General features: G+C 37.9%; 2 protein-coding genes and 1 non-coding gene across 4 annotated transcripts in view; all 3 read left to right on the top strand.

Moving 5' to 3' along the window:
- LYRM7 (LYR motif containing 7) overlaps positions 1-23,750 on the top strand; it is a 150,456-nt gene extending 126,706 nt beyond the window's left edge. The window contains exon 6 of the transcript XR_011486767.1: positions 23,560-23,750. The gene's annotated coding sequence lies outside the window, so the exon portion shown is untranslated. The remainder of the gene's footprint in view (positions 1-23,559) is intronic.
- On the top strand, positions 20,978-21,139 carry LOC139034576 (U1 spliceosomal RNA). Its single transcript, XR_011487112.1, has one exon. It is a non-coding gene; the product is annotated as a U1 spliceosomal RNA (small nuclear RNA).
- Positions 23,751-23,815: 65 nt separating the features above from the next.
- CDC42SE2 (CDC42 small effector 2) overlaps positions 23,816-25,775 on the top strand; it is a 47,564-nt gene continuing 45,604 nt past the window's right edge. For both annotated transcript variants that reach the window (XM_020900773.2, XM_020900731.2), the window contains exon 1: positions 23,816-23,901. In XM_020900773.2, coding sequence (XP_020756432.1) covers positions 23,848-23,901 — 54 coding nt within the window. In that variant the 5' untranslated portion in view covers positions 23,816-23,847. The remainder of the gene's footprint in view (positions 23,902-25,775) is intronic.

Below are 25,775 nucleotides of genomic sequence, written 5' to 3'. Positions count from 1 at the left end.
TGATTGTAGTTGTAAAAAATTAGAAACAATACAACTTCCCACCTGTTGACAGTGGGTTACACCTGTAAGATAAAATACAGCCTTTCAAAACAGAGGGGCAGCTTTTTGGAAAGTTTCTGAAACTGCCTGATTTCCAAGATAAAGAGTTGAATGAAAAAGCAAGGTGACAATGTATTTGGTCCCATGAAAATGTTTTTTAAAGGAAAAAATATATATTTATATTCTTGTATATCAATAGAGTTTCTATGAACGGCTATACCAGAAGCTAATATTGGCAGCTGTGTCTTGGGAAGAGAATATTTGTGGCTAGGGATAATGATGAGAAGAAAATTTAGTTTTCATAATTTACTTTTGTTTCCTTTGAGTTTTACACCATGATGGTGTATTACCTACATACTTGACCAAAACAGGCAAAAACCCAGATTAATATGCGGTACTTAGTTTAAAAAAAAGTTCATTCCATTTTTCATCTTTACTAACTCATGAAAATCTGTGAGACCTCCAATTACATTAAAAATGTTTTTTATTGTGGTAAAAAACATGTAACATAGAATTTATCATCTTAGTTTTAAGTGTGTGGTTGAGTAGTGCCAAGTATAGTCACATTGTTGAGAAACAGATCTCTGTAACTGTTCCATCTTGCAAAGCTGAAACTCTATACCCATTAAACAACTCCCTTTTGCCTCCTGTTGCCAGCGCATGGTAACTACCATTCTGTTCTGTTTTCTGTGAATTTGACTATTTTAGCTTGGGCCTGGGTTCAGTCCCTGGTCAGAGAGCTAAGATCCTACAAGCCATGCATGCAGTGTGGCCAAAAAGAAAAGCAAACAAAACAACTTTGACTATTTTACACCTCATATAAGTGGAATCATACAGCATCTGTCTTTTTATGACTGGTTTATTTCACTTAGCATAATATCCTCAAGCTTCATCCATCCATGTGATAGGATTTCCTCCTTTTTAAGACTCCACTGTGTGTATATATCATGATAATACTTTGTATATATCGCATTTTGTTTATCTGTTCATTGGCTCAAGGACATTTGTCTTGATTCTGCCTCATGTGAATAGTGCTGGTAACAACATGGGTGTACAGATACTCTTCCAGATCATGCCCTCAGTTCTTCTGAGTATACGGCCGGATGTGGGAGTGCTGCATCGTACAATAGAATTATTTCTCAATTTTTGAGGAGCCTCCATATTGTTTACCATAGGAGTTGCACTACTTTACAATTTTACCAGTTTATACAGTGCACAAGGGTTCCTTCCAGTTTAGTAGCCATGAAAATGGACATGAATTGATCTCAGGAAGCCTTTTTAACAAGTTTAAAATCATTATAATGTACTTCTTATATATTTATAGTTATCTGGTACATTTATTTAATTTCAGTTCAGTCATCAAAAATGCAACAAGTTGTCACTTTTTAGAACTGTTTATCTGTTTTTTTTTGTCCCCCAGTGTGATTTGTTGCTGTAACTTCAGGTCTGTGTTATATAATGAGATTCTCAAGGGTCTCTGCCTCCCCTATTTTTTTCTTCTTATTTAACCATGAATGAAACACCCACTGAATAGGCTAGCTATATTAACCCCAATGAATTTTGCTAACTTTACTTCTTTTCTCTAACATAGTTAAAATTTGAAGGTTCTGCATGTTACAAGAATCTCAGTGGTGTATCAGCATTAAAAATGTTACGTTTTAATTTTAAAAGAAACCTCAATTTTACTTTGCAACAAGACTATCAGCAGTTTTACCTTCATGATCTTGACAGTCTTGTGTTAACTTTTCTCATAAGATGAATTTAGTCATAAATTGTCTTTTAAAGTACAGTTAAGCAGCGTTTAAGCAGGGGATTTTATCCAGAGCAGAAAAGTACATGAGACTCCAGTAAGAAAAGGAAAAATAGTTAAATTGTTCTTCAGTCTTTTTCTTCTTTTACAAGAAAATTTTAGAGGCATGAGTAGTTCTGCAACAAAATTAAGAGCTAATGAAGTATTTTACATTTTGAGTAAATTACTTGCAGTTTTTTTCTTAACTTGAAGTTGCTGAAATTATCATCACATTGTGTGTATTGTCTTGCAAATGTTTGTTCTTTAGAATTATTTAGTAGTAGTGTTTAGAAGTGTTATTACTCACATTGTGTGAGTATCCAGCTATATAATTACATCATACTCACTGGAAGTCACTTTGAAGTAATTATTATACATCATATGTATTTGAAGTCATTTAAAAGTATTTTTTGCTAGACATTAAGTTCGTTATTATGCAGTTCTACTCCTTTAAGAGTTATTTGAGTTATTTAAAACAGCTGCTGCATTTATTATATTTGGTGTGTGAGTTGATGGAGAAGGCTGCTAAGTGGTGGTATGGCTTGGAAAGGGTGGGGGTGTAATCCTTGCTGTGAGTTTTGAGAAAAGATAATGGAATCCTTTATGTCCCTTTCCATAGACCTGCATTTCAAAGACTTACATTTTAATAAGAATTGGTTGTGCAGCTGCAGCCCTGGCAACAAGGCCTGGGAGAGAAGAATGGGGGCAGCCTTCCAGAAATCGAGGCAGGCAGTAGTCTCGTGTGGAGCTGAGCTAATGAAAATGATAAAACTATAAAGCACTTGGTAGAAATAAGACCAAGTACTTTCTTTGGCAGAGTAGATGTTGAAATTTTCCGTACAGTATCTTATTAGTTATAAAGTCCAAAAGCTGCCATAAGCTACTCCAGCTCAATAAAAAGTAGGTATATTATACGTTCCTTTAGTATAAACTGTAAATACTTTCAGAAACTAATGTTTCTGTAGATTCTATGTGAAATATAATTTTTGTTGGCTGTTTCTTGATGAAGTCTAAACATTATCACACAAGCTACCAAGCTTGTCAGATTTTTAAAAGCAAACTTTTAAGTTTTAATAATTAGAAGATTAAATGCTCATAGTAGCTTTAATGTAAACTTCTCATGTTGTTTGGATTTTTTTGATCCTGCTCAAATAGTAAAATCTGTTAGACATACCCTCTTTTCAACACTATGATGATAGCTATAAATCTCTCATTAAACCATGAATTATTGCCTGGTTGTTAGGTATTTAGGTTGTATCTGGGAGTTTCCCTCTTACCATGGTAAGTATTGCAGTAAAACATTTTTTTTGGCATATAGGGTTTTTTTTTTTTTTTCCCCTGAATGACTTAGGTATTCTTTCTGGATTTCCAAAAGTGATATTTCTGCATTACATGTAAACTTTTAAAAGTACTATCAATCTTACACAGTCTTCTTAATATTCCTGATGGCTCAGATGGTAAAAAATTCTCCTGCAGTGCAGGAGATGTGGGTTCAATCCTTGGGTTGGGAAGAAGCCCTGGAGAAGGGCATGACGACCCACTCCAGTGTTCTCTTGGAAATCCCATGGACAGAGGAGCCTGGCGGGCTACAGTCCATGGGGTCTCAGAGTCAGCCATGACTGAGGAACTGCACATTCGCACTTTCACACCTAATATTTCTAGGAATGAGCTCTTTTCTTATGTGTTTGGCTCTTGACACACTTAAATCTTGACTTCTCTCTTTAATTCTGGGAAATTTATTCTCATTGTTTCTTAATATGTTTGTTGTTTTCTTGAAACTTTCTGTTTTTTCCTTCCTTCTGAAACTCCTGTTATCTTGATGTCTTCTTTTCAGACTCAGTATTTCCCCTTGATTCTGTTTTTTTCCTAAGATTATCTTTTAAAAAAATACTTAATTTGGCTACTCCGGTTCCTAGTTATGGCACTCAGGATCTTCTATCTTTGTTATGGCATGAGGAATCTTCAGTTGCGGCTCTTGGGATCTACTTTCTCAACCAGGGATCAAACTGGGCCCCGTGTATCGGACATGTGGAGTCTTAGCCACTGGACCATCATTTTGGCTAATGACACATGAGCCAAAATCTACTTTGTAGTTATATTTGTAGGTGTAAATATAACCTTTTTTCCACAGCATTTCAAATGGAGGTCGATTTGTTTCTGCTGGGGTCCCTCCACTTGATTCTTTTTCATAGATTCTTCTGAGTTCATACTACTCATATCCCCCCTCTGTCTCTTCATTCTTAGAGCATCTGATCCACTAATTCTGCATTAGTGGTTGGGTTGTTTGGTGTATTATATGTCTTTTATAACCATTTTATGGCTTGCTCCAAATACTTATTTTAGCTAGTAAGCTAATAATTCTTTGGGAAGGAATATTGTCCACTTAGTCTAATAATATGGATTAGGGAATGGCCAACAGCCAGACCTTGGCTTGTGTTGGTCTGAGTGAGTTTAAGAGAGGAAGAGCTTGATCTCAGGTCAGGCAGCCCTGGCCCGGAGTTGCTGTCACCTTCTTCTGTTGGCTACTGCTGCGTTAGGCCGCTTCTGATCAGGGTTTGTTTGTTAAACTCTTAGAAATTTTAAGGGCTGGCTTCCTTGTATCGTAGTTCACCGTCGGTTCTGCAGTGTTTTCTGAGAGGAGAAGGACTGAGCAGAGTAACTGACCTCAGGGTGGTCCATTTGTACGAGTTTTCATGAACTTTCCCCTCATAGGCCTTCTGTGCTGTCCTCAGTTCATCCTGCTGACACAGATACGAGCTTTTTGCTAATTTCTGGGGAACGGGCAATCAAGGGAAAGATAAAGGCAGACTGAAAAAAGCTTTTTAGTTTTTCAGAAATTAAAAAAACAAAAACAAAGAATCTTGCCTTTTGACTCCTGTTGCCCTTTGCTCCTGACTATAGGTCTCCAGTGTCTACTCAACAAAGTCAGTGGAAATTATCCCCATCAGTTTTTGTGCTTTTTTGTTATGTTGTTCCTGGAATCCAGACTGACTTCTTTTTTTCCCTCAAGACTTTATTTTGGAGGATGAGACCAGTAGCACATGGTCTTGATAGAAATTAGATGACCTCATCTGAGTTAATAATGATAACTTTTAAAGATTTTACATGTGAAAATCTCTAATGGAGAAGTAGAACTTCACTGGTACTCCAGTGATGGAGAGTCTGCCTGCCAGTGCAGAGGACACGGGTTCAATCCCTGGTCCAGGAAGATCCCACATGCTGTGGGGCAGCCAAGCCCGCACACCACAACTACTGAAGCCCATGCACCTAGAGCCCGGGCTCTGCAACAAGAGAAGACACCGCAATGAGAAGCTTGTACGCTGCAGCTAGAGAATACATGCCACAACTAGAAAAAACCCATGTACCATACTGAAGGCCAGCGCAGTCATAAATAAGTAAAGTTGGGGAGGCAAATGTCTCATAGGGAAAAAAAAAGAAGAAAAGTATGTGAATGAAAAATATAACAAATTAATGTGAAAACAAATTATCTGAAACAGTGGTTTAAAATGACAGTTATTTTATTAAATTTAGAAGATCAGGAATTTGAGCAGGTCTTGGCAAGTCTTCTCTTATGTGAGACATCAACAAAGGTCATGGGATAGTCTTAGCTAGCATATGGTCTGGACTGGAGAAGCATTTGCCTGTCTGTTGATCTGGCTAAGGAGGCTGGGAGTCTGGGCTCAGCTGGGACTCCTAACCTGTGTGCCAGCACGTGTGGCCTTCCCAGCATGGCAGTCTTAATGTAGTTGGACTTCTGAGCACGAGGTACCAGGCTTTTTGTGGCCGTATCAGTTTGAGATCATGACTTCAGCATCATTCTTTTGGTGAAAGAAGTCACCTAGGTTGTTTGAATTTAAGGTAGGGAATTTCTCTCTCATTTGGAGACATAATCAAGAATCTGCAGCCATCTTTACTAGACCACATAAGGTTATTAGAATTTTGTGTTGCTGATTGTTGTTTTTAGGAGTATTATCATTAGCAGCTTGGCTCAGGAAATTTTGCCCTTCTCCCATCTCAAGGGGATTCTCTAGAGTAGAGGAAATCTCATACTTTTCCAGTTCATTTTTATAATTCTTTTACCTGCAGCAGTGGTTCTTGAGTACCCCATTCTCCGTCATTTTGACTGGAGACAGTTTTGGTTGTCACCACTGGTAGAGAGAGGGATGCTGCTGGTTTTTTTTTTACCAGATAAGGGCAAGAGACGTTGCTAGTGCAACGTCTTCCCGAGCACAAGACAGTACCCAGCCCCACCAAAAAAAGAATGATCTGGACCCCAAAACAGCAGCGTGGAGGTAGAGAGACTAACCCTTTGATGCTCAGTTGTGTCCTAACTCTGTGCCCCATGACTGCAGCACGCCGGGCTTCCCTGTCCTTCACCAGCTCCCGGAGCTTGCTCAGACTCATGTCCATTGAGTCAACGATTTCATCCAACCATCTCATTCTCTGTCGTCCCCTTCTTCTCCTGCCTTCAGTCTTTCCCAGCATCAGAGTCTTTTTTAATGAGTCAGTTCTTCGTATAAGGTGGTCAAAGTATTGGAGTTTCAGCTTCAACATCAGTCCTTCCAGTGAATATTCAGGATTGATTTCCTGTAGGATTGACTGGTTTGATCTCCTTGCTGTCCAAGGGACTCTCAAGAGCCTTCTCCAACGCCACAGTTCAGAATCAATCAGTGATTTGGTGCTCAGTCTTCTTTATGGTCCAGCTCTCACATCCATACATAACTACTGGAAAAACCATAGCTTTGACTCTATGGACCTTTGTTAGCAAAGAAACCGACCCTGTCTCACAGTAATCTTGCAATGTTGGTATAATCCTTATAAGAGAAAACTTTAATTCTGAGAGCTTATAGACTAATGCCACTTAATAAGTGGTGGAACCTAGTTTTAATTCATGTTTTGTTTTTTTTTTTTTTTTTTTGCAACCATTGGGATGCATTACCATGTCAAGTGCTATAGGAGATAATAATTTGGAGTCTGTCTTGATGGAGTTTAAAAGAACCTATATGTCATAAATAATTGTTATTTAAGACAGCATTGAACTGTACGTTAAAAATGTAAGAGAAAGTGGTCTGCCATTAAGTTACTTAACATATCTGAGCTGTGGTTTCTTTATTTCCAAAGTAAGGATAATAGTTAACCTCTTTTAAGATTATAAAAATTAGATAGTGTTTATCAAAATACACAATGAAATATCTGACTAGTGCTCATTTTTTTTTATTAGCGGTTTACAATTTAGTTGAACCTTTCTTTATAATTTTCTATCACTGATTTTTCTTATATAAAACAAAAACAGACTGGAAAACCAAAGAATATTGAATTTCTCATGTATGACCTGCTATGATTTAAGTTTATGGACAAGAAATAGTCCATAATTTTTTCATTTCTTAAAAATATTGAAGTATAGTTGGTTAAATTTCTTTTTTTTTTTTGGCCATGCCACACTACTTGTGGGATTTCAGTTTCCCATTAGGGATTGAACCTGGGCATGGCACTGGGATCCCAGAATCGTAACCACTAGGCTACCAGGGAACTCCCTCTTGATTAACAATATTACATTAGTTTCCGGTGTACAAAATAGTGATTCCCAAAAAACCCCAGTATTTTTATAACTTAAACTCCATTTAAAGTTACTACAAAATAAAGCTATATTTCCCTGTGCTATACAGTATATCCTTGTTGCTTGTCTGGTCCATGTTGTTGAGTGATATTTTCTGTTTCTGAAATCATTTTCATCATCATACCATCATGATGAAAGTGTCCATTATTACCTGCTTTCCTTTGAATATAAAAATGAAGATTTTGTTTTAAACAGGAATTAGGAAGAATTAGAAAACTCCCCCCCATTATTGTTTAGAGTTGTTTTATAAGGTGATTCAAAAAGGTTTGAACATTTAAAACATTTGTTATCTAGTTACCTGTGTTATACTTCGGCAAGTCACCACGTCTGTACTGAGGAGCTGCCGTCGTTTCTGTAACGCTCGTTCGGTAGCTCGTGTGTAGCACAGCGCATGGCTGTCTTACGGTCTGATTCCTCTCAGGCTTTTTGTTGGTGGCACATGATCTTTGATGGTTGAAATGGCGGCCAGGTTGAATGCCTTCAGTTCCTCAAGTCTGTAAGGAATATGTGGTCCCAACTCTATAGTTTCTTTTTACATATCCCCACTAAAAGTGTGGTGTAATAGTTGTGAATTCCGATGGCTGCTATTTCAAAGGCAATCCAAATTTTGGATCAGAATGGCCATTCTAGCATGGTGATGGGTATTCATTAAAGAGCCTCAGGATTGTCTGAGGCAGGAGACGTTTTCCTGCTGGAAAATGAAGTTGTGGAGACTTACATAGTTGTAGGAAAAAAAGCAGTTTTTTCTCACTGTGTTTTTCTCTACAAAAAAGAATGATTGAAAACCCAACGTGCAGTATGATACTGCACACAAAAAAAGTTACTTTTTGGTGAGTTCCTTATATGCTCAGGTTGCGTTCTGTTCTCTTCCATTGCAACATACTCAGGCATTCTGGACATTTACTTTTCCCCTTAAATAGAGCTTGTCTTCTCTTTGAACCTTGAGCACCCCTGCAGTTATCCATGTAGTTTTTATCTTATCTGACTCATCAGGGGCTGAAACAGATGGGAATACTAAGAGTTCTGCGTCAGTACCTTAATGAATATGCCCCAACTCTGAACTACTTGAATGCTTAGCTCTCCTTGTCAGAGTCCTGGGACTTAACCGAATAAAACCTAAAAGTGAATTAGAAGTAGAAGGTGACCCTGCAGTTTGGTGCTTATTGCATATTTATGTTCAGCCTGGCTAGTGAGTAATAAATTTTTTAAAACTTTTAGTTCTGTTCTAACCACTCGCTCTTGATCATTACCATGTTCACGGGCCTAGTACATAGTAATCGCTCAATAGTATCTGTCAAATACACACATGTGGTCAGGTGACCCTTGAACATCATGGATTTGAACTGCTTGGGTCCACTTATATGGGGATTTTTTTCCCCAGTAAATATGTCCTACATGATCCATGGTTGATTGAATCTGTGGATGTGGAACTGTGTGTGAAGGGCTGAGTCTAAAGTTATACTCGGATTTTCTACTATGGGAAGGATCTCAACCCCCTAACTCCTTGCATTGTTTAAGGGTCAGCTGTATTATATCAGTAATAACATGTATCTGTGTATGGTGAAATCCTGCATTCAGAATGCATGCTGAAGTTTATTTCTGTTATCCAGTTAACAGGTGGTATCAGAAAGTTATTGATTACCTGCTTTAATTTGAAGAAAGAAATACCAAAAAAAGAAGCTAAATGTACATGTGCTTTTTAATTTCCTTATGGTTACACTGCACTTAAAGTTTAATATAGCAATGGAAAACTCTTTTTTCAATAGAAAACATGACACAAATATTATAAATTTTCTTTGTGGCAAGGTGATAGAGAAGTATTTTTACCTTACATTATTTTCTCTAAGCAACCAAAAAGACTTTTAAACCACCAGCTGTAATCCCACATAGATATATTTTTAAGTTTTTCTTTAACATTGTCACAGCACTAACTCATCCATAGTCAAGTCTATGAATGCTTTCATAGGCCTTTCAAGTCTCTTTTATATAGTCTGGATACTCAGTGTTGATTTATTTAAATTCCATTTTTTTTTTTTTTTTTAGTTAAAAGTACACCTTATTCTAAAAAAAAAAAAAGTACACCTTATTCTTAAAAAAGAAATTGTGTGTGGGCTTACCAAGGAGAATAGCAGATTTGTTTAATAATTTTTTCAAGGTATTTTGGAGATCATTTAAAATATGAAAATACCTTATTTTAACTTTTGGGAATGTTATTTTACCCTTTTTAAAAAAAAATAATTATATAAGTGGACTTATGGTTTTGATAAGAAAACTTTTAAAAGCTAAAATAACAGCAAGTTATCCCCTGAAGAGTTTAGTGATTCTTTTGGAGAAATACAAACTCATTCTGACTAAGGGCAGCATATTTCTCCTGTGTGCGCCTTAGAACAGAGGTCAGAATACCAGGTGCCTATTTGTAGTTCATAGCATTGATGTAATTTTTGTTCACATTTTCTCTGGAAAATTCCCAAGGGGTTTTAGTATGGTGTTTTCTAGATTTTTTTTAAACCTTTAAATTCAGTTCTGTACGTCTGTGTGGATATTTTCTTCTTCTAAAGTCATTTGGCTCTTTTAAACAGTAGATTTATCTTAGTACTGGAAGCAAAGTCCAGTTACCATTATTGGTTTTCTTTGAGGGTTCCAGTGGTTTGTATTTGTAATGAGTTTGACTTATTTTGATAGGTTTATTTGTAGTGAAGTTAATGGCAGTGTATTTGTTGAAATCTTTCAGAATTTTCCCCACTTGTCACTTCAGTCCCATGTGTCTTTACTAAGGGCTTATTTTTTCTGCATTGGTTTCCTTTCTTCCACACTAAGAATAGGAAAACCTATTTAGTCTTTTTTTTTTCCTATTTAGTCTTAAGGACAAGTTTGTGGAGACCTAAGCAACTGTGGGAAAAAAATGATAATTTATGGTAAGTTTGAGAGCTCCAAAGCTGTATGTAAATTGGTAGTCTGACTAGTCTTTAGCAAAGGACATATGTTTGTCATGGGTGTTGTCATTGTTCATCTTTAATTTGCCAGTGGTGTGAACTGTAAGTAAAATGTATTCTACGTGGCTTTTTTGTTTGTGCTAGACGTTTGGCTTGAGAAAAAAGTTGATATCCTAATAACCTTAGTCATCTCTTATAGGGTATTATAAGCACTTTGATAATATAGTTACTAATTTTTGTGGCAGTGTTGGAGTGAAGAAATTTGAAACAACTAAGTGTACTTTTTAGCTTGACATAGTTCTGTTATCATAGCAAATCTTGTAAATGTTTTTCTCAGCTAAAAAATATCACTGGTTGCTGAAAATGTATCATCCCACCTCCCCCAGGAAAAATACCAAGTTAACAAAAAGTCCTAAGGCAGTAGTCTCGGGCAGGTAGCAGTCACTGGAAATCACAGTGAGCTTTGGTGCTCTCTGGGGATGAATCTGAAACACTGTGTCAAAGCCTGGTCTGAGCCTTGCCTTTTTCTGGCAGGATAATGATTGCACTGTGCGCCTGGTCAGCGCTCACGTTCCCAAGGGATGGATGGGGTGGTGTTCCATGCTGGACCAGGAAGCTTGGATTACATACTTCTCATTCTTCAAGCCTTTAATTAACTGCCCTCCTCCTCTTGCAAAACAGACAAGGCAGCCAGTTCAGGTAGTAAGTAGGTATTGTATGCATTCCCCTCAACAAGTTTAATCTTCTGATATACATGGTGTTTTACACTAAGTGAAAAACCTTACTAAATATCATTTATTATGAGTGTATTTTTTTTGTAATTAATAAGTGATAGGTGGGGTAAGGTAGAATTCCTCATTCAACTATCAGCTGGAAACACTCTTGTTAATCTTACTGGGTGCTATGCTACCTTAGTACTGCTTTTGCTTTATTTATTTATCCTAATACTCTCCCTCCTGAATATAAATTATAATAAACATACTCCTGTAGTTTTGTATGCATGCTACTTTGTCTCAGAAAGATAGATGGACTAGAAAAATTTTTGTCTGCTTGCCTAGATAAGCGTCAAGGAAACTTGTCTCTGCTCAGTTCTCTCGGCTTCCCTGGTAGCTCAGCTGATAAAGAATCTACCTGCGATGCAGGAGACACTGGTTCTATTCCTGGGTCGGGAAGATCCGCTGGAGAAGGGACAGGCTACCCTCTCCAGTATTCTTGGGCTTCCCTTGTGGCTCAGCTGGTAAAGAATCTGCCTGCAATGCAGGAGACCTGGGTTTGATCCCTAGGTTGGGAAGATCCCCTGGAGAAGGGAACGGCTACCCACTCCAACATTCTGGTTTGGAGAATTCCATGGACTGTATAGTCCATGGGGTTGCAAAGAGTTGGACACAACTGAGCGACTTTCACTTGCCCTGGATGAAAGGGGAAAAAGAATGATGCAATAGTGATGACAATGATGATCATTTGTTTTTTGTTCAGTTGCTAAGTCATGGGATTCTTTGTGACCCCATGGGCAGTAGCACTCCAGGTTCCTCTGCTCTTCACTATCTCCTGGAGTTTGCTCACATTCATAGCTGTTGAGTCTGTGATACTATCTAACCATTTCATTCTCTCCCTCCCCCTTCTTTTGCCTTAAGTCTTTCTCAACATCAGGTCTTTTCCAGTGAGTCAGCTCTTGACATCAGGTGGCCATACTGTTGGAGCTTCCGCTTCAACAACAGTCCTTCCAGTGAATATTCAGGGTTGATTTCCTTTAGAATTGACTAGTTTGATCTGATCATCTGATCAGGCTAACAATAAAAACTTACCTGTTTTTTTAAACCTGCTGTATACCAAGCACTATTCTAAGCAGTTTAAATTTATTCATTTAATCCTCACAAACACTGTTAAGGTAGATAGTTAAAAACACCATTTTATAAAATTGTGAACTGAGATACACAGAGGTTAAGTAACCTGCCCAGGATCATTCATCCAAAGTGTGGAGGAATGCAGGATTCCAGTGGAGGCTCTCTAGTATCTGAGTCTAAATTCTAAGTCACTACATTATTACTCTTTCTGAGCTTGCATGTAGATAACAGTATGTAATATGAATGTGACTATCCATGTGATATTAGAGTCTTAAGCTGAGAAATTAAATTAAAAAATGTAAACTTGATTTTCATATTTCACTTTATGGGTTTGTAAGCACTAGAAAGTGAATACTGTGCTTCATGGGTTGTTCCTCAACCAGGGAACACTGGGCTTTAACAGAATAATCAGAAAAACACTGTAAGTCTAAACTGTCTGAGTGAAAGACAGACACTGAAGGAAATGAGAATTGTGATTATTGAAATGAAAGTCACGAGCTGGGGGGAAATATTAATAGCAAAAGTTAAATAGCAGTAGAAACAGGGAAAAGAATCATACATATATAGAAATGAATCTGAAACTAGAGAGTCAGTGAAATTGGGGTCAAATGCAGAGACAATCTTAAGAGCATTCACAGAGCAAAAGTAAATTTATGTTTAAAAGATGGTAAATTAGACTGACAGTTGACTTCTCACCAGCAACAGTCGTGGTCAGAATAACGTGTAAAGGACTGAAGGGAAAACACTGTCAGCCAAGAATTCTGTACTGAGCTGAACTGTCATACAAGGCTAGGGACAAGGTACAGAACTTGTGTTAACAATGTATGTGTTAACAGTGTTAACTGAGTGAAGGCTACATGGCATATTTCTGTTCCGTTTTAGTAGTTCTGTAAATTATTTCAAAATTCTATGAATTATTTCAGAATTAAAATGAAAATTCACAGTTTTAGAGAAACAGCTGAGAAGCTTACCACTTGTAGGCAAATATTTAAAAAGATGTCCTTCCCAGATGGCGTTAGTGGTAAAGAACCCACCTGCCAGTACAGGAGACAAGAGATGTGGGTTCGATCCCTGGGTCGGGAAGATCCTCTGGAGAAGGGCATGGTGACCCACTCCAGTATTCTTGTCTGGAGAACCTGATGGACAGAGGAGCCTGGCGGGCTACAGTAGAATCACAAGAGTTGGACACAACTTAAGTGACTTAGCATGCACGCACTACTGAAGAAAAAAAAAAATTCTGAAGCAGAAGAAGGAAGTTGAAAAATTGGGAGGCAAGAAAAAATGGTGATCTAAAAATTGGTAAATGTGGATAAATATTGGTAATCATTAATATTATTTCACTTACCTATGCTAAGCATAAGTACTTCATGTAATTCTCTCAACAACCATGTAGTATAGGTACTAATATTTTTCTTCAATTTGAAAGAACTCATCCAGTCCCCAGCACAATGCATGAAAAAGGACCAAACCAAGTTACATCGCTGAAAAACTTGAGAATTCCAAATGTAAAGAGAAAATCTTTCAACTTCCCAGAGAAGGGTGAAATATATCACCAGAAAAGAAACATAATTATGTCCCCAGACTTCTTAGCAGCAACTCTTGAAAGTAGTTAATAGTGAAACAGTGCCTTTAAAATCCTGAGGAAAAGATCCTTAACTTGGTATTCTGTATTTAACCAGTCAATTAGAAGTCAAATGCAAGCATTTAAGACATTTTTTCTTCCCCGTACCCTTTCTTAAGAAGCTACTAGAATGTGTTGTTGTTTACTTGCCAAGTCATGTCAGATTCTTTGCCACACCATGGACTGCAGCATGCCAGGCTGTCCTTCACTAAGGAGATAATGAACTGGACTGTGTGATTCTTTTACAAAATAAGCTGAGGAGGATGAAAAAAGGAAGAGTTGATTCTCAGAAAGAGGGCATCAGCCTAGGAAAGGAACCAAAGGAAATATGCCTTGAGAGCAGCTAGTAAAGATTGAAGCAAGAGGCTAGATAGCTAGATCTGTGATGAAATCAAAAGAAAATTTGACTCAGTACATCTACTCACATGTTCAGGTATTTGGAAATTACAGGTCTTGTACAGAGCTAATTAAAGTGTTTTGCAGTCCCTGGTGCCTCAGTGGTAAAGAATCCACTTGCGAGTGCCGGCGATGCGGGGTCAGTTGTTGGGTCAGGAGGCTCCCCTGGGAGAGAGTGAAAAGTGTTAGTTGCTCGTCGTGACTCTTTTGTGACCCCCTGAACTGTAGCCTACCAGGCCCCTGTGTCCATGGAATTTTCCAGGTAAGATACCGGAGTGGGTAGCCATTCCTTCTCCAGGGCATCTTCCCCACTCAAGGATCAAACCTGGATCTTCTGCATTGCAAGCAGATTCTTTACCATCTAAGGAAATGGCAACCATTCCAGTTTTCTTGCCTGGAAAATCCCACAGAGAGAGGAAGCTGGTGGACTGCAGTCCCTGGCGTCACAAAAGAGTTGGACATGACTTATTGACTAAACAGCAACAGTTCTGGTATATATACATAGAAAAACCAAGCAAACACAAATTCTCAGGAGTTATTAACCACAGAAAAACTAATGATTATTCAAGAAAAAGTAGCTAATTCTAATAGATGACTTGTTTCAGCGGTGGCAGTTGTGGTAACATTGATTATTGATTCAACCAAAAACTATAAATGATCAGTGTTGATAAGTGAAAGGGAGCTTGAAGGTAGGCAGTGACTTTAAAAAGACATGTTCTCATCCATTTTAACAGAAAATTGGGTTAAATTATCTAAAAGTCAATAACAGGAAATAGCAGTTGTCATCTTATTCATAAACACGAGAAGAAGCACCTTGATGACTTAAAGATGACTGCCAGCAGAGAGGTGTGTGCTGAGTGGCTTTAGTCGCATCCAGCTCTGTGTGGCCCCGTGGAGTGCAGCCCTTCCAGGCTGCCCTGTCCACGGGGTTCTCCAGGCGAGAATACTGGAGTGAGCCGCCATTTCCTCCTTAATCGAGCTCATGTCTCTCGTGTCTCCTGCATTAGCAGGCAGGTTCTTTACCATGAGCACCACCTGGGAAGCCCAAAGGATTATATTAGAACACTTCCTAATGCCATGACTGTGAAAGTGAAAGTACTAGTTGCTCAGACGTGTCCTACTTTTTGCGACCCCATAGCTGTAGTCCACTAGGCTTCTCTGTCCGTGGAATTCTCCAGGCAAGAATACTGGAGTGAGTAGCCATTCCCTTCTCCAGGGTGTCCTCCCAATGCAGGGATTGACCCAGGTCTCCCGCGTCGCAAGCAGATTCTTTACCGTCTGAGCCGCCTGGGAAGCCCATAAAGTGTTAGTCACCATATGTTATATTTGCCATTTTAAACAGCTTTTTATTGCTTACCAACGCTTTAAAAATCTTTGTGCTCGTATTAATTTTTTAGTAAGAGTAAGGTAATATGGATGTGCTCAGTCATGTCTGACTCTTTGCAACCCCGTGGACTATAGCCCGCCAGGCTCCTCTGTCCATGGGATTTTCCAGACAAGAATACTGGACTGGGTTGCCATTTCCTTCTCCAGGGGATCTTCGCAGCCCAGGGATTGAAACCATGTTTCCTGCATTGACAGGTGGATTCTTAACAGCTGCGCCAGTTGTGAAGCCCTGAATAAGAGTAAAAATTTGTTTAAATATAAGAAAGTATTTTACAGTATGATTTTTAATTCCCTGAACTGCTGGTAGTGGGATAGAATTTGAGTATGTATTGCTTGGTAAACCTTGTATGATCATGCCACCCACCAAGAAAGATAACACAGACACAGATGTGGGGGAAAAGACAGTGAATTCAGTGTTACAGATAATATTAACAAGGAAACCACATGAGATGTTCATTAGTAGATGGGTATAAATGTCTACCTAGACTCAGGACAAAAGATAGCTTTCAATCCATGAACTAATAACTGAAAACCTACTCTGTCACAGAATTGTTATTTCTAACTCTATATTGCTAAAGAAGGGTTTTAGGACAGTGGATGAAGAGATAGAAAAGGGGGAGAGAGAAACTAGAAGAAGGAAAGTAGCAGGAAAGGAAAAGGAGGATTTATTGTTAAAGCTAGAAAAGGTAGGCGTGGTATTCGTTCTCATGCAAGGGTGAGAAGTGTGGGCATTAGAGAAGGGAACAGTAGTTTTCTTATGTGTTACCTGTTCACATTGCAAACTCTCTCAGGTTTGAGCCAACAAAGAAACCCTCCCGTACATGTGTATGTGTTTGGGTTAAGTACTTGAGTTTCAATTAAGGGGAAAAGGAAGATGTCAGAAAGCAAAAGCCTGGGTAGACTGAAAATGCTACCTAACTATATCTAGAAAATATTAATGTTCAAGATAATTCGTAAAAGTGAACCTAAATGAAACTCTGTGGGATGACAGGTTTATTATCCAGAGAAAGGTAAAATAAACCAATTCATGATGAAAATTTGTCAGAAGTAAGATAAACCCCCTAATCTGTGATAAAAATAGACTTTTGACTTTGTGACTTTCAAGCTTTCATATGGAGAGTTCCCTGGCTGTCCAGTGGTTAGGACTCTGCACTTTCATCCAGATTCAGTCCCTGGTGAGGGACCTGAGATCCATAAATTACACAGTGCAGGCAAAAAAGAAAAAAGAGAAGCTTTCTTAAGAAAGCTGTAAACAGAGTTCAAAAAACAGAAGTGATGCAACAAAAAATACACAGGAAACCTGTACAGTGAGAACTACAGGCTGCTGGATGTGCCCTGTGAGTGGATTGTTGTTTAGTTGCTGACTTGTGTCTGACTCCTTTGCAACCCCATGAACTGCAGATGCCAGGTTCCTTTCTCTGTGGAATTTTCCAGGCAAGAATGCTGGAGTGGGTTTTGCTATTTCCTCCTCCAGAAGATCCTTCCAACTTAGGGATGGAACTCATGCCTCCTCCATTGGCAGCCGGATACTTTACTGCTGGGCCACCAGGGAAGCCCCATGTTAATGGATTAGATACTCAATATTGTTAAAATGTGAAATTCCAAATGTCAGAAAAAAATGCAGTCCCAGTCAGATTCAAAGGATTTTTTTTTTTTTTCAAACATTGACAAACTGGTCCTCAAACGTGTATGGAAATGTGAAGCATCTAGACCATCCAAAGTAATCTTGTAAAAGAATACTGTGGAAGATTGGTCACTACCTGATTTCAAGTCGTAGTATAAAACTATAACGGGCTTCCCAGGTGGCGCTAGGGGTAAAGAACCTGCCTGCCAATGCAGGAGGCATAAGACACAGGTTCCATCCTTGGGTCAACCCCTTGGGTCGGGAAGATTCCCTGGAGGAGGGCATGGCAGCCGACTCCAGTATTCTTGCCTGGAGAATCCTATGAATGTAGGAGCCTGACAGGCTACAGTCCATGGGGTCACAGAGAGTCAGACACTACTGAAGAGACTTAGCACTCACATACACGTATCAGAAAGGCAGTCTGATTCTGGTATAGGAATAGATCAGTGTAATTAATAATCAGCCCAGAAATGGACCCAAACTTAACAGTTACTTGATTTTCAGTAAAAAGTACCACATCAAGTCAGTAGGCAGAGGGATCCATCAGGAGATGATCTGAAGCAATTGGATATCCTTGTCAGAAAAAGGAACCATTCACCTTTACTTTGTACTACCACTAATAACCAATAGAGGATCATAGGCTAAAAAGTAAAAAATGAAAGCTGTGGGTGAAAAGATAACTGAAGAAAAGCTGTTTGGGGGAACATGCAAACATTTCTTAGAACACAGATCATAAAAGATAAAATAGATAAACTCGACTATTAAAAAAACATAAACTCTCTGAGACATGTTATTTTTTAAAACATGCAAAGACAAAGACCAGGATAAAAATACTCACAATATACTTATCAGACAAAGGACTAGATCTAGAACAAGGAAATATCACAACTTGAAAAAGACACATTTAAAAAATGGACAAAAGATCTGATTATACCTAGCCAAAGAAGAAAATATCTGAGTGGCTTGCTATCACAGCAAGATAGCACTTCATACACACAAGAATGACTGAAATTAACAAGATTAAGGACACAAAGTGTTGGTAGGAGGTAGAACAGTTGGAACTCTGACACGTTGCTGGTACAAATGCAAGATGGTACAATCGAATTGGAAAACTGGAAAACAGTTTAAAGTCCAAACTATTCTTAAAATATGACTCAGTAGTTCTCTTTCTAAATATTTACCCAGGAGAAATGAAAACTTCTGTTCACATGAATATTTGTATATACTAATTCACAGCAGCATTTCTAATAGCCGAAAACTGGAAATAACAAACAGAAACAGTTACATTGTGCTGTGTCTTATACAGTGGAAGTCTATATGAATTAGCTAATAGAGGCATAATGGAAAATCTCAGAAACATGCTGAATGAAAAAAGCCAGATTTTTTTTTCTTAAGTACTATGTGATTACATTTACACGAAACAGTGGAAAAGACTAACCTGTAATCCCAGTCATTCTAAGAAGAATAACTAACCTTTCTTCAGTAGTTGCATGTGCTCCCAAGTGTGCCTTTTATAACTGAATTCAGGGAACAGTGGCTTGATTTTGAACTTTAGTGACAGAAAAGAAGGTCTGTGATAAATACAGTTTGAAAACTCTTTTCAGAATGTTCCCCCCCTCCCTCCCGCCCCCGAAGAGCTTTGTACCACAAGTCACTATCAAAAGAATGATTTTAAGTAGATTGAGACAGATTTAGTGCTGGTGCAGCTATGATTTAGCTTTACTGAGAACTCAGACTTGGTCATTGATTAGTAGGTTCTGCCTATCTGTTGGAAACCTCTTTGGCATCTGGGGTAGAATTTCAGATCTTACTACCCCTCTCCGCACCCAAACACCCCAAATTTACCAGGTCCTTCAGAGTCTCTAGTAAGGATGTTCATTTTTACTTGATTTTGGGGTTTTTTCTTTGCATTTCCATGACTCCAACAACTTGAAATTGTTAGTACTTGCTTCTTTTACTTATATATTTAAATTGTTATTTAAAGATATAATATGTAGAAAATTGCATAGACCATAAATGTACATTTAATACAAAATTATAAAGCAAGTGCTTGAGTAACTACCACCTAGATCAAGAGGTAGAATATTATCAGCATTCCAAGAGCCCTTGTGCATCTCTTCGTAGTCTTAATTCCTGCCCTCAGCCATAGAGATAACTACTTTCCTGGTTTGTATTATAATTTTCTTGCTTTACTTTTACACTTCCTCATGCATCTCTACACAAAATAGTTTAGTTGAAGTGGTTTTTTTTTTTAACTTGTTTTTGAAATTCATATAAATGAAGTATTTCCATGTGCATTGTTTTGTCGTCAGTAACATGGCAGTGAGAATTGACCAGTGTGTGGGATGAAGCTGCCGTTTATTGTAGTATTCTTTTGTATGAATGGAGTTCAGTTCATTTTTTTTCAGTTTTTTATTGAGGTGTAGTTGATTTACAATATTTTGTTAATTTCTGCTGTATAGCTAAGTGACTCAGTTATACACACTTATATATTCTTTTTTATATTATTCTCCATTGTGATTTATTTAGGATGTTTAGTTCCCTATGCTATACAGTAAGACCTTGTTGTTTATCCTTTTTATATGTAACAGTTTGCATCTACTAACTCTAAAGCCCCAGTCCAGCCTTCCCCACCCTCCACCCCTTTGGCAGCCACAAGCCTGTTCTCTGTGTCTGAGTCTTTCATCATAGATGTGTTCATTTGTGCAGTATTTTCGGTTCCACATAGAAGTGATAGCATACGGTATTTGTCTTTCTCTTTTTGATTTACTTCACTTAGTATGATAGTTAATTGTGTCCGTGTTGCTGCAAATGGCGTTATTTTGTTCTTTTTTATGTCTGTAGTATTCCATTGTATATATGTACCACATCATCTTTACCCATTCACCTCTTGATGGAAATTTAGCTTGTTTTCATGTCTTGGCTATTGGAAATAGTGCTGCTATAAACGTGGGAGTGCATGTGTCTTTTTGAATTACAGTTTTTTCAGGTATATGTGCAGGAGTGGGATTGCTAGATTATATGGTAATTCTATTTTAAAATAGTTTTCTGAGGAGCTTCCATACTGTTTTCCATAGTGGCTGTACTAATTTACATCCTTCCTACAGTGTGGGAGGGTTGCCTTTTCTCCATACCCTCTCCATTATTTGTAGACTTCTTAATGATGGCCATTCTGACTGGTGTGAGGTGGTACTTCATTGTAGTTTTGCATTTCTCTAATAATAGCAGTGTTGAGCATCTTTTCATGGACTTATTTCATATACCTGTATTTCTTCTTTGGAGAATGTCTCTGTAGTCTTCTGCCCGTTTTTTGATTAAGTTGTTTTTGTTGTTGTTGAGTTGTATGAGCTGTTAGTGTATTTTGGAAATTAAGGCCTTGTGGGTGGCATTGTTTGCACATACTTTTTCCCTTAAAAATTTTTTTTTTAATTCTTTTTTTTTTTTTGGTGGGGAATGTAGAACTTCAGGTTGTTTCCTAAAAATTCACAGCTGTTACAAATTATTTTTGTTACTTCATTGTACTGTTCACTATTTTAATTTTGATAACAAAAGCATCTTATATCAGTATAACTCTTTGTAATATATGCAGTACCCTTATGTATATCCTGATTTAGCGCTCATTTCAGGCCTGTGACATTGGCAGTGTAGCATTCCATGTTTATAACTAACAGAGCTTGTCAGTTCCTCAGGCTAACATTGTGAAAAATTAAGATAGTATTAACAATTGCATACTTACCTGGCAGGGGAAATACCATGATCACGAAGGTGGTTTGCCCAGGGTGAGGCTTATCCATTGCACTCCGGATGTGCTGACCCCTGCGATTTCCCCAAATGTGGGAAACTCGACTGCATAATTTGTGTTAGTGGGGTCCTGCGTTCGCGCTTTCAAAAAAAAAAAACAACCAATTGCCACCATTCATTTATTTCAAAGTCTAAATTCTAAATTATATCCAATTCTGTTTCACACAAACTAAGCATGCTCTGTACCTCAGCTGAGTTAGAGTATTTCTCAAAACAAGGAAAAGAAATTATTTGGTTAGAGGTATGCCTCCTTGCCTTGTTTTTGTTTTGTTTTGTTTTGTTTTTGAGTCATGGCCTTACTGTTTCTTTGGAAGTTGACCTAAAAAGTTTTGTTTTATTGATTTGTGTGTAGGATGTTGGGACATAAATTCTTTAAATTGTCAGCAGTGAAACTGTTCACACAAGTATGAATCCTACATCTGTGGCATTTGATTTAGGTGTGGAAAGGGAGGAGGAGGGGAAAGGCTGAGGAGGTTATATTTTTCACCAGAGAATACTGCTACTACGTCTATACTTTTTACTCAACGCCAGTCTCTGAAAGCCAAGAGACTGAGCTTTTAATGCAGGGAAGCTCTGCAGATCACTTAGTAGCCTGACAGTTCATGCAAGCTTTTCTGAAATCTTCTGTCTAATGAAACGATGGTTTGTGAAATCCTCTGGTGCTGTAGTCCAGTGTGACCCCTGATTTATGTGTGGAATCTGCTGAGTTGTGTTGAAAGCCAAGTTTAGTTGTTGATGCTGCAAAGTGACACTTCTTTTGTTATCTTAAGATGTTAAAAGTAAGGTTTTCAATGTGGATGTGATTTAAGCAACACTGAGTTCCGGAAGTGAAAGTAACTATGAGTGTATTTATTATTAGTGTCTGTGGGAATTTTTGTGACAAATTCAGTACTTCTCTAAAGGTGTTATGTATGAATCTGTTTTAAGTATATACACATCTGTAAAAAATTCTAAAAAGAAATTTTGTTTAGAAAAGCAAGAAGATGGAAAATATATTGGTATGATATTCCAAGGCATGTTTGAAACATTTTTAGACTTAAATGTTTACTTAACAAATAAAAACCTGTGGAGCTGCAAACATCCCCTTGGTTTGAAAATGTATTTCATCCTATCTGTTTTCCAGGTGATATACTTAAGTATCTTTTCTGTCTTATCTCCAGAAATACAAATTGTTATACTTTAAACACTCATTCTTCAGCTAAACATTAAGAAAGGAAATATTGCGAATATCACTTTCAAAGTAGTACTTGTAGTGGGAAAATGTGTATTTTAAAATTTTTAAAATAGGAATAGCTTTACTCTGGGAAGGAAATTTGAATTTGTGGAAATATGGATTTCTAAATAGGGAAGCCATTGATTAATTTTAAGTGTTAAACAGAAGGAACATTTACTTAGTTAAAAAGTGAAGAAAATAAAACACCTTCCATTGTAAAATTAATATTTGACAGTGGTTGCTGGCAAAGATAAATTATAAGTAAAAAGGGTGTTGCCTGGCATTGTATGTAGATGAGAAAATATGATGATAGAATAAATCATATACTAGATTTTAAAACCTCAGATTTCAAATCCAATAGAGTTGAAACATCCGAGTAACTCAGTGTTTGTATGTGCAACAATAGCAATGGTGAGCATAAGGAATTTCAGTGTCAAACAAAGGCATGTTTGTTTTCATAGAATTGGTTAAAAGAGATTTCACAGTAATTTTTTAATGGCCAAGATCTTTGATTCAGGGTGGAAATAAGCTTGTCAAGTAAATAGTAGCTGAAATAATGTTCGTGATGTTGTAAATATAACCCTTTGCTCTAATACTCTTGCTGCGGAAATAAATGAAACATACTTTTCTTTTGAGCTTATGAACCTTCATAGTATTTACTCACTTCATTGGACAGAGCCAATTGCAAGGCTGCTACTTCTTTGTTTCAGAGTTTGGGTGAGGTGAGGAAAGTTCATCTCTCCTTGAAAATGCATTCCATTTTCTGAATTTTAACTGTGGTGATAGTGTACGTTTTCTTCCTTCTTATCTTCTCTGAACATATGCTTAAAGCTTAATGTGTCATTGTCCTGTAATATGTTAGAAGGCACGTCCTTTGGACTGTGTAGAATGAGGGTCCCAAATTCATGCCTTGTTATGGCCTATGTTTGTGCCATTGAACATGTATACATTAATCTCCATCGAAGATCTTCTATATAGATATAAAAATGACAGTCATTTATGTCTTCCTGATTTAGAGTCATGGCTTTGGGAAAAGATTTTACAGTCACAAAACACAATGCTCTATGAAGGCAAGGATTACTGTTTCCTTTCAGTTCTTATGTTACTAATACCTGACACTGAAAAAATACTTAAGTATTTTTTTGTTGAGTGACTTACCAGTTTATTAAAGTCTTGATTTTTTTCAGTGTTTACATTTTTTGAAATATTCTTTATTTTATCAGAGATTTAAGAAATAAAAGCTTCTAAGGATAAGTAAAGTAACTTGTTTTCTTTCCTTCTTTTTTCTTTTTCTAGACCACCTGTTGAGGCCCTGAGTCAAGACAACAATTTTTATACCTTTCCTGGTGGTTCAGAAACAAGTCTCTGTGGAACCAGAAACAAAGAAAGGAGATAATCTGACCTTTTCTTTACTAGATTGACTGTAAAAGATACTTGACTTCCAGGAACAAGCACAGAGAAGTAATAAAGTTATTATTTTGGCATCATTGGACGTTGATCACATTGAGAAGCGTGCTTTGTGAAGCTTCCTGAGTTGAGATTTGGAAACTTCATTGGTGCTCATTTATAACTTGGACTATCAGCATGAGTGAATTCTGGTTGTGTTTCAACTGCTGTATCGCAGAACAGCCTCAACCGGTAAGTATGAAGTGATACACATACAAATTGTGTGGGATACTTGTTATGCATACTGTTGATTCTCAGGTTAAGAATCAGGATCCAGTAGTGATTGCAGGGCAGTTCCAAGGCCTGTCAGTGAAATTCTAAACATCTGGCTAAAGAAAGAAAAAAGTAAGTTTGTTTTGAGTAAATGCTATAAGAACTGTGCTAGACTACTGCATGTGATTGAGAAGGTTGTAGACCAACTTCCAGTGGGCCGGTGAGAGGAGAGGGAGGCACCCTGAGGTAGGACAGCCAAGTCGGCTTTGGAATCAGTGGGTGGAGGATGGTGAGCCAGGATTTACCATCTCATTTTCCTCACAGCAGTTCTTTGGGGAAGATGCCATTATCCTTATTTCTCTGTAGACACAGCTTCAGTTTTTTTTTGCTCTGAGTGGATAGTAAGTAGTCTTGGCTGACCATTTCTTGGTACCTGCCTCACTTTTGTCCCTTCTAACCTGCACACCTTTTGTTACCTCTACCAAAAATCTACCCTCCCCCTCCGGTTTTCTCTTCATCTTTTAAGCTGCCTGTATCAAATGTCAACTCTGTGAAATCTTCCCCAGCTTTCTCCTGACTTAGGGGAAAATACCTCATCAGTATTTCCACCAGCTCTTTTAGTTCATTTTTCTGTGGTAGGATGGAACTCCTTGCCTGGTAACTACTGTAGTCTCTTCTTCAGGGGCCCTGACAGTGTTTACTTTGTATCTTCAGGATCACATCTAATGCCTTGGAGAATGTGGTTATACAGCCAGCTGGTTTGCTGGCTGAATAAATGAATTTCTATTGTATTCTGTTTGGCTTAACATTTGTAACAATATGAAAGGAAGAATGAGGTGTAATCTTAAGGTCTCCTCAGATCTTTTCTGAGCCTTTCCCTGGTCATACACACACAGTTACTTTTTAATTTTCCTTATATATAGTTGTTTTTGAATGTCCTAGTCTTTAATGTCTGGCTCTGAAAAAGGGAAAATATGAAAAAGTGAGGGCAGGGAGGAGAAGAAAGGGCACTGGCTTTTTAAATCCTCTGGAAGTCACTTCAGCCAGAGGATGCGGGGCTTGCAACAGTTGGGGAGTTGCGCACCAACAGTGGCGGCCCGTCTGCCGGTCTGCTCCGCTGCGATCAGAAGCGGAGATGTTTGGAGGACAGGCTCTTGTTTGCCCACCCTGGCTCCCCAGAGGTGTGTGCACAGTGTGCAAAGACCACAGCTGTGGGAGGAGTGGAGCCCTGCTCTGCTCTGCTGAGAGCTGGCGCTGACTAAAACTAGCTGCAATTAACTTTTCAAGTTTTACCCTGGAAGTTGCAAGCCTTAAAGAGACTCCAGAGTTCCAGAATAGATACAGCAGACAGATAACGCCTCTACAGTGGTGGTGGGGATACGATTCCTACTGCTAACTTCTCCACCATCTTCCCTTTTGCTACTTTTGTAATACTGTTTTTTTACATTTAGTTCTTTGATCCATGAAGTATGGAGAGTTGCTTTGTGTGGCATGAGGTAGGGGTCTGACTATTAAGTCGGCTATCTAAAAGCAGTTTATTAAATAGCCAGTCTTTTTATTAGTGATAGGAAATGTCACCTTTATTATAAACTACGTTTTCATATATTTAAAGAGACTACTCTTAAAATCTGTTCTGTTCTTTTGGTTACACCTGTGCCATTGCACCTGCTACCGTTACTTAGTATGTAACTTCTTTTTAAACTATTTTGATAAGTCCTATTTTTAAGCTGGATTGTTACTACATGGGTTTTTATTACTATGTTATCTTTTGTATTTTTTTCTTTGCATGAGATATATCATGCATCTTGTAAATCATTTAGGTGTTTACCTTAGAATCGCATTGTATCTAGATG

The sequence above is a fragment of the Odocoileus virginianus genome, chromosome 3 (assembly GCF_023699985.2).
Source record: "Odocoileus virginianus isolate 20LAN1187 ecotype Illinois chromosome 3, Ovbor_1.2, whole genome shotgun sequence".
In the NCBI taxonomy this organism is placed as follows: domain Eukaryota; kingdom Metazoa; phylum Chordata; class Mammalia; order Artiodactyla; family Cervidae; genus Odocoileus; species Odocoileus virginianus.
Note: the sequence above shows the minus strand (reverse complement) of the source record. Positions and strands in the feature narration are given on the sequence as shown.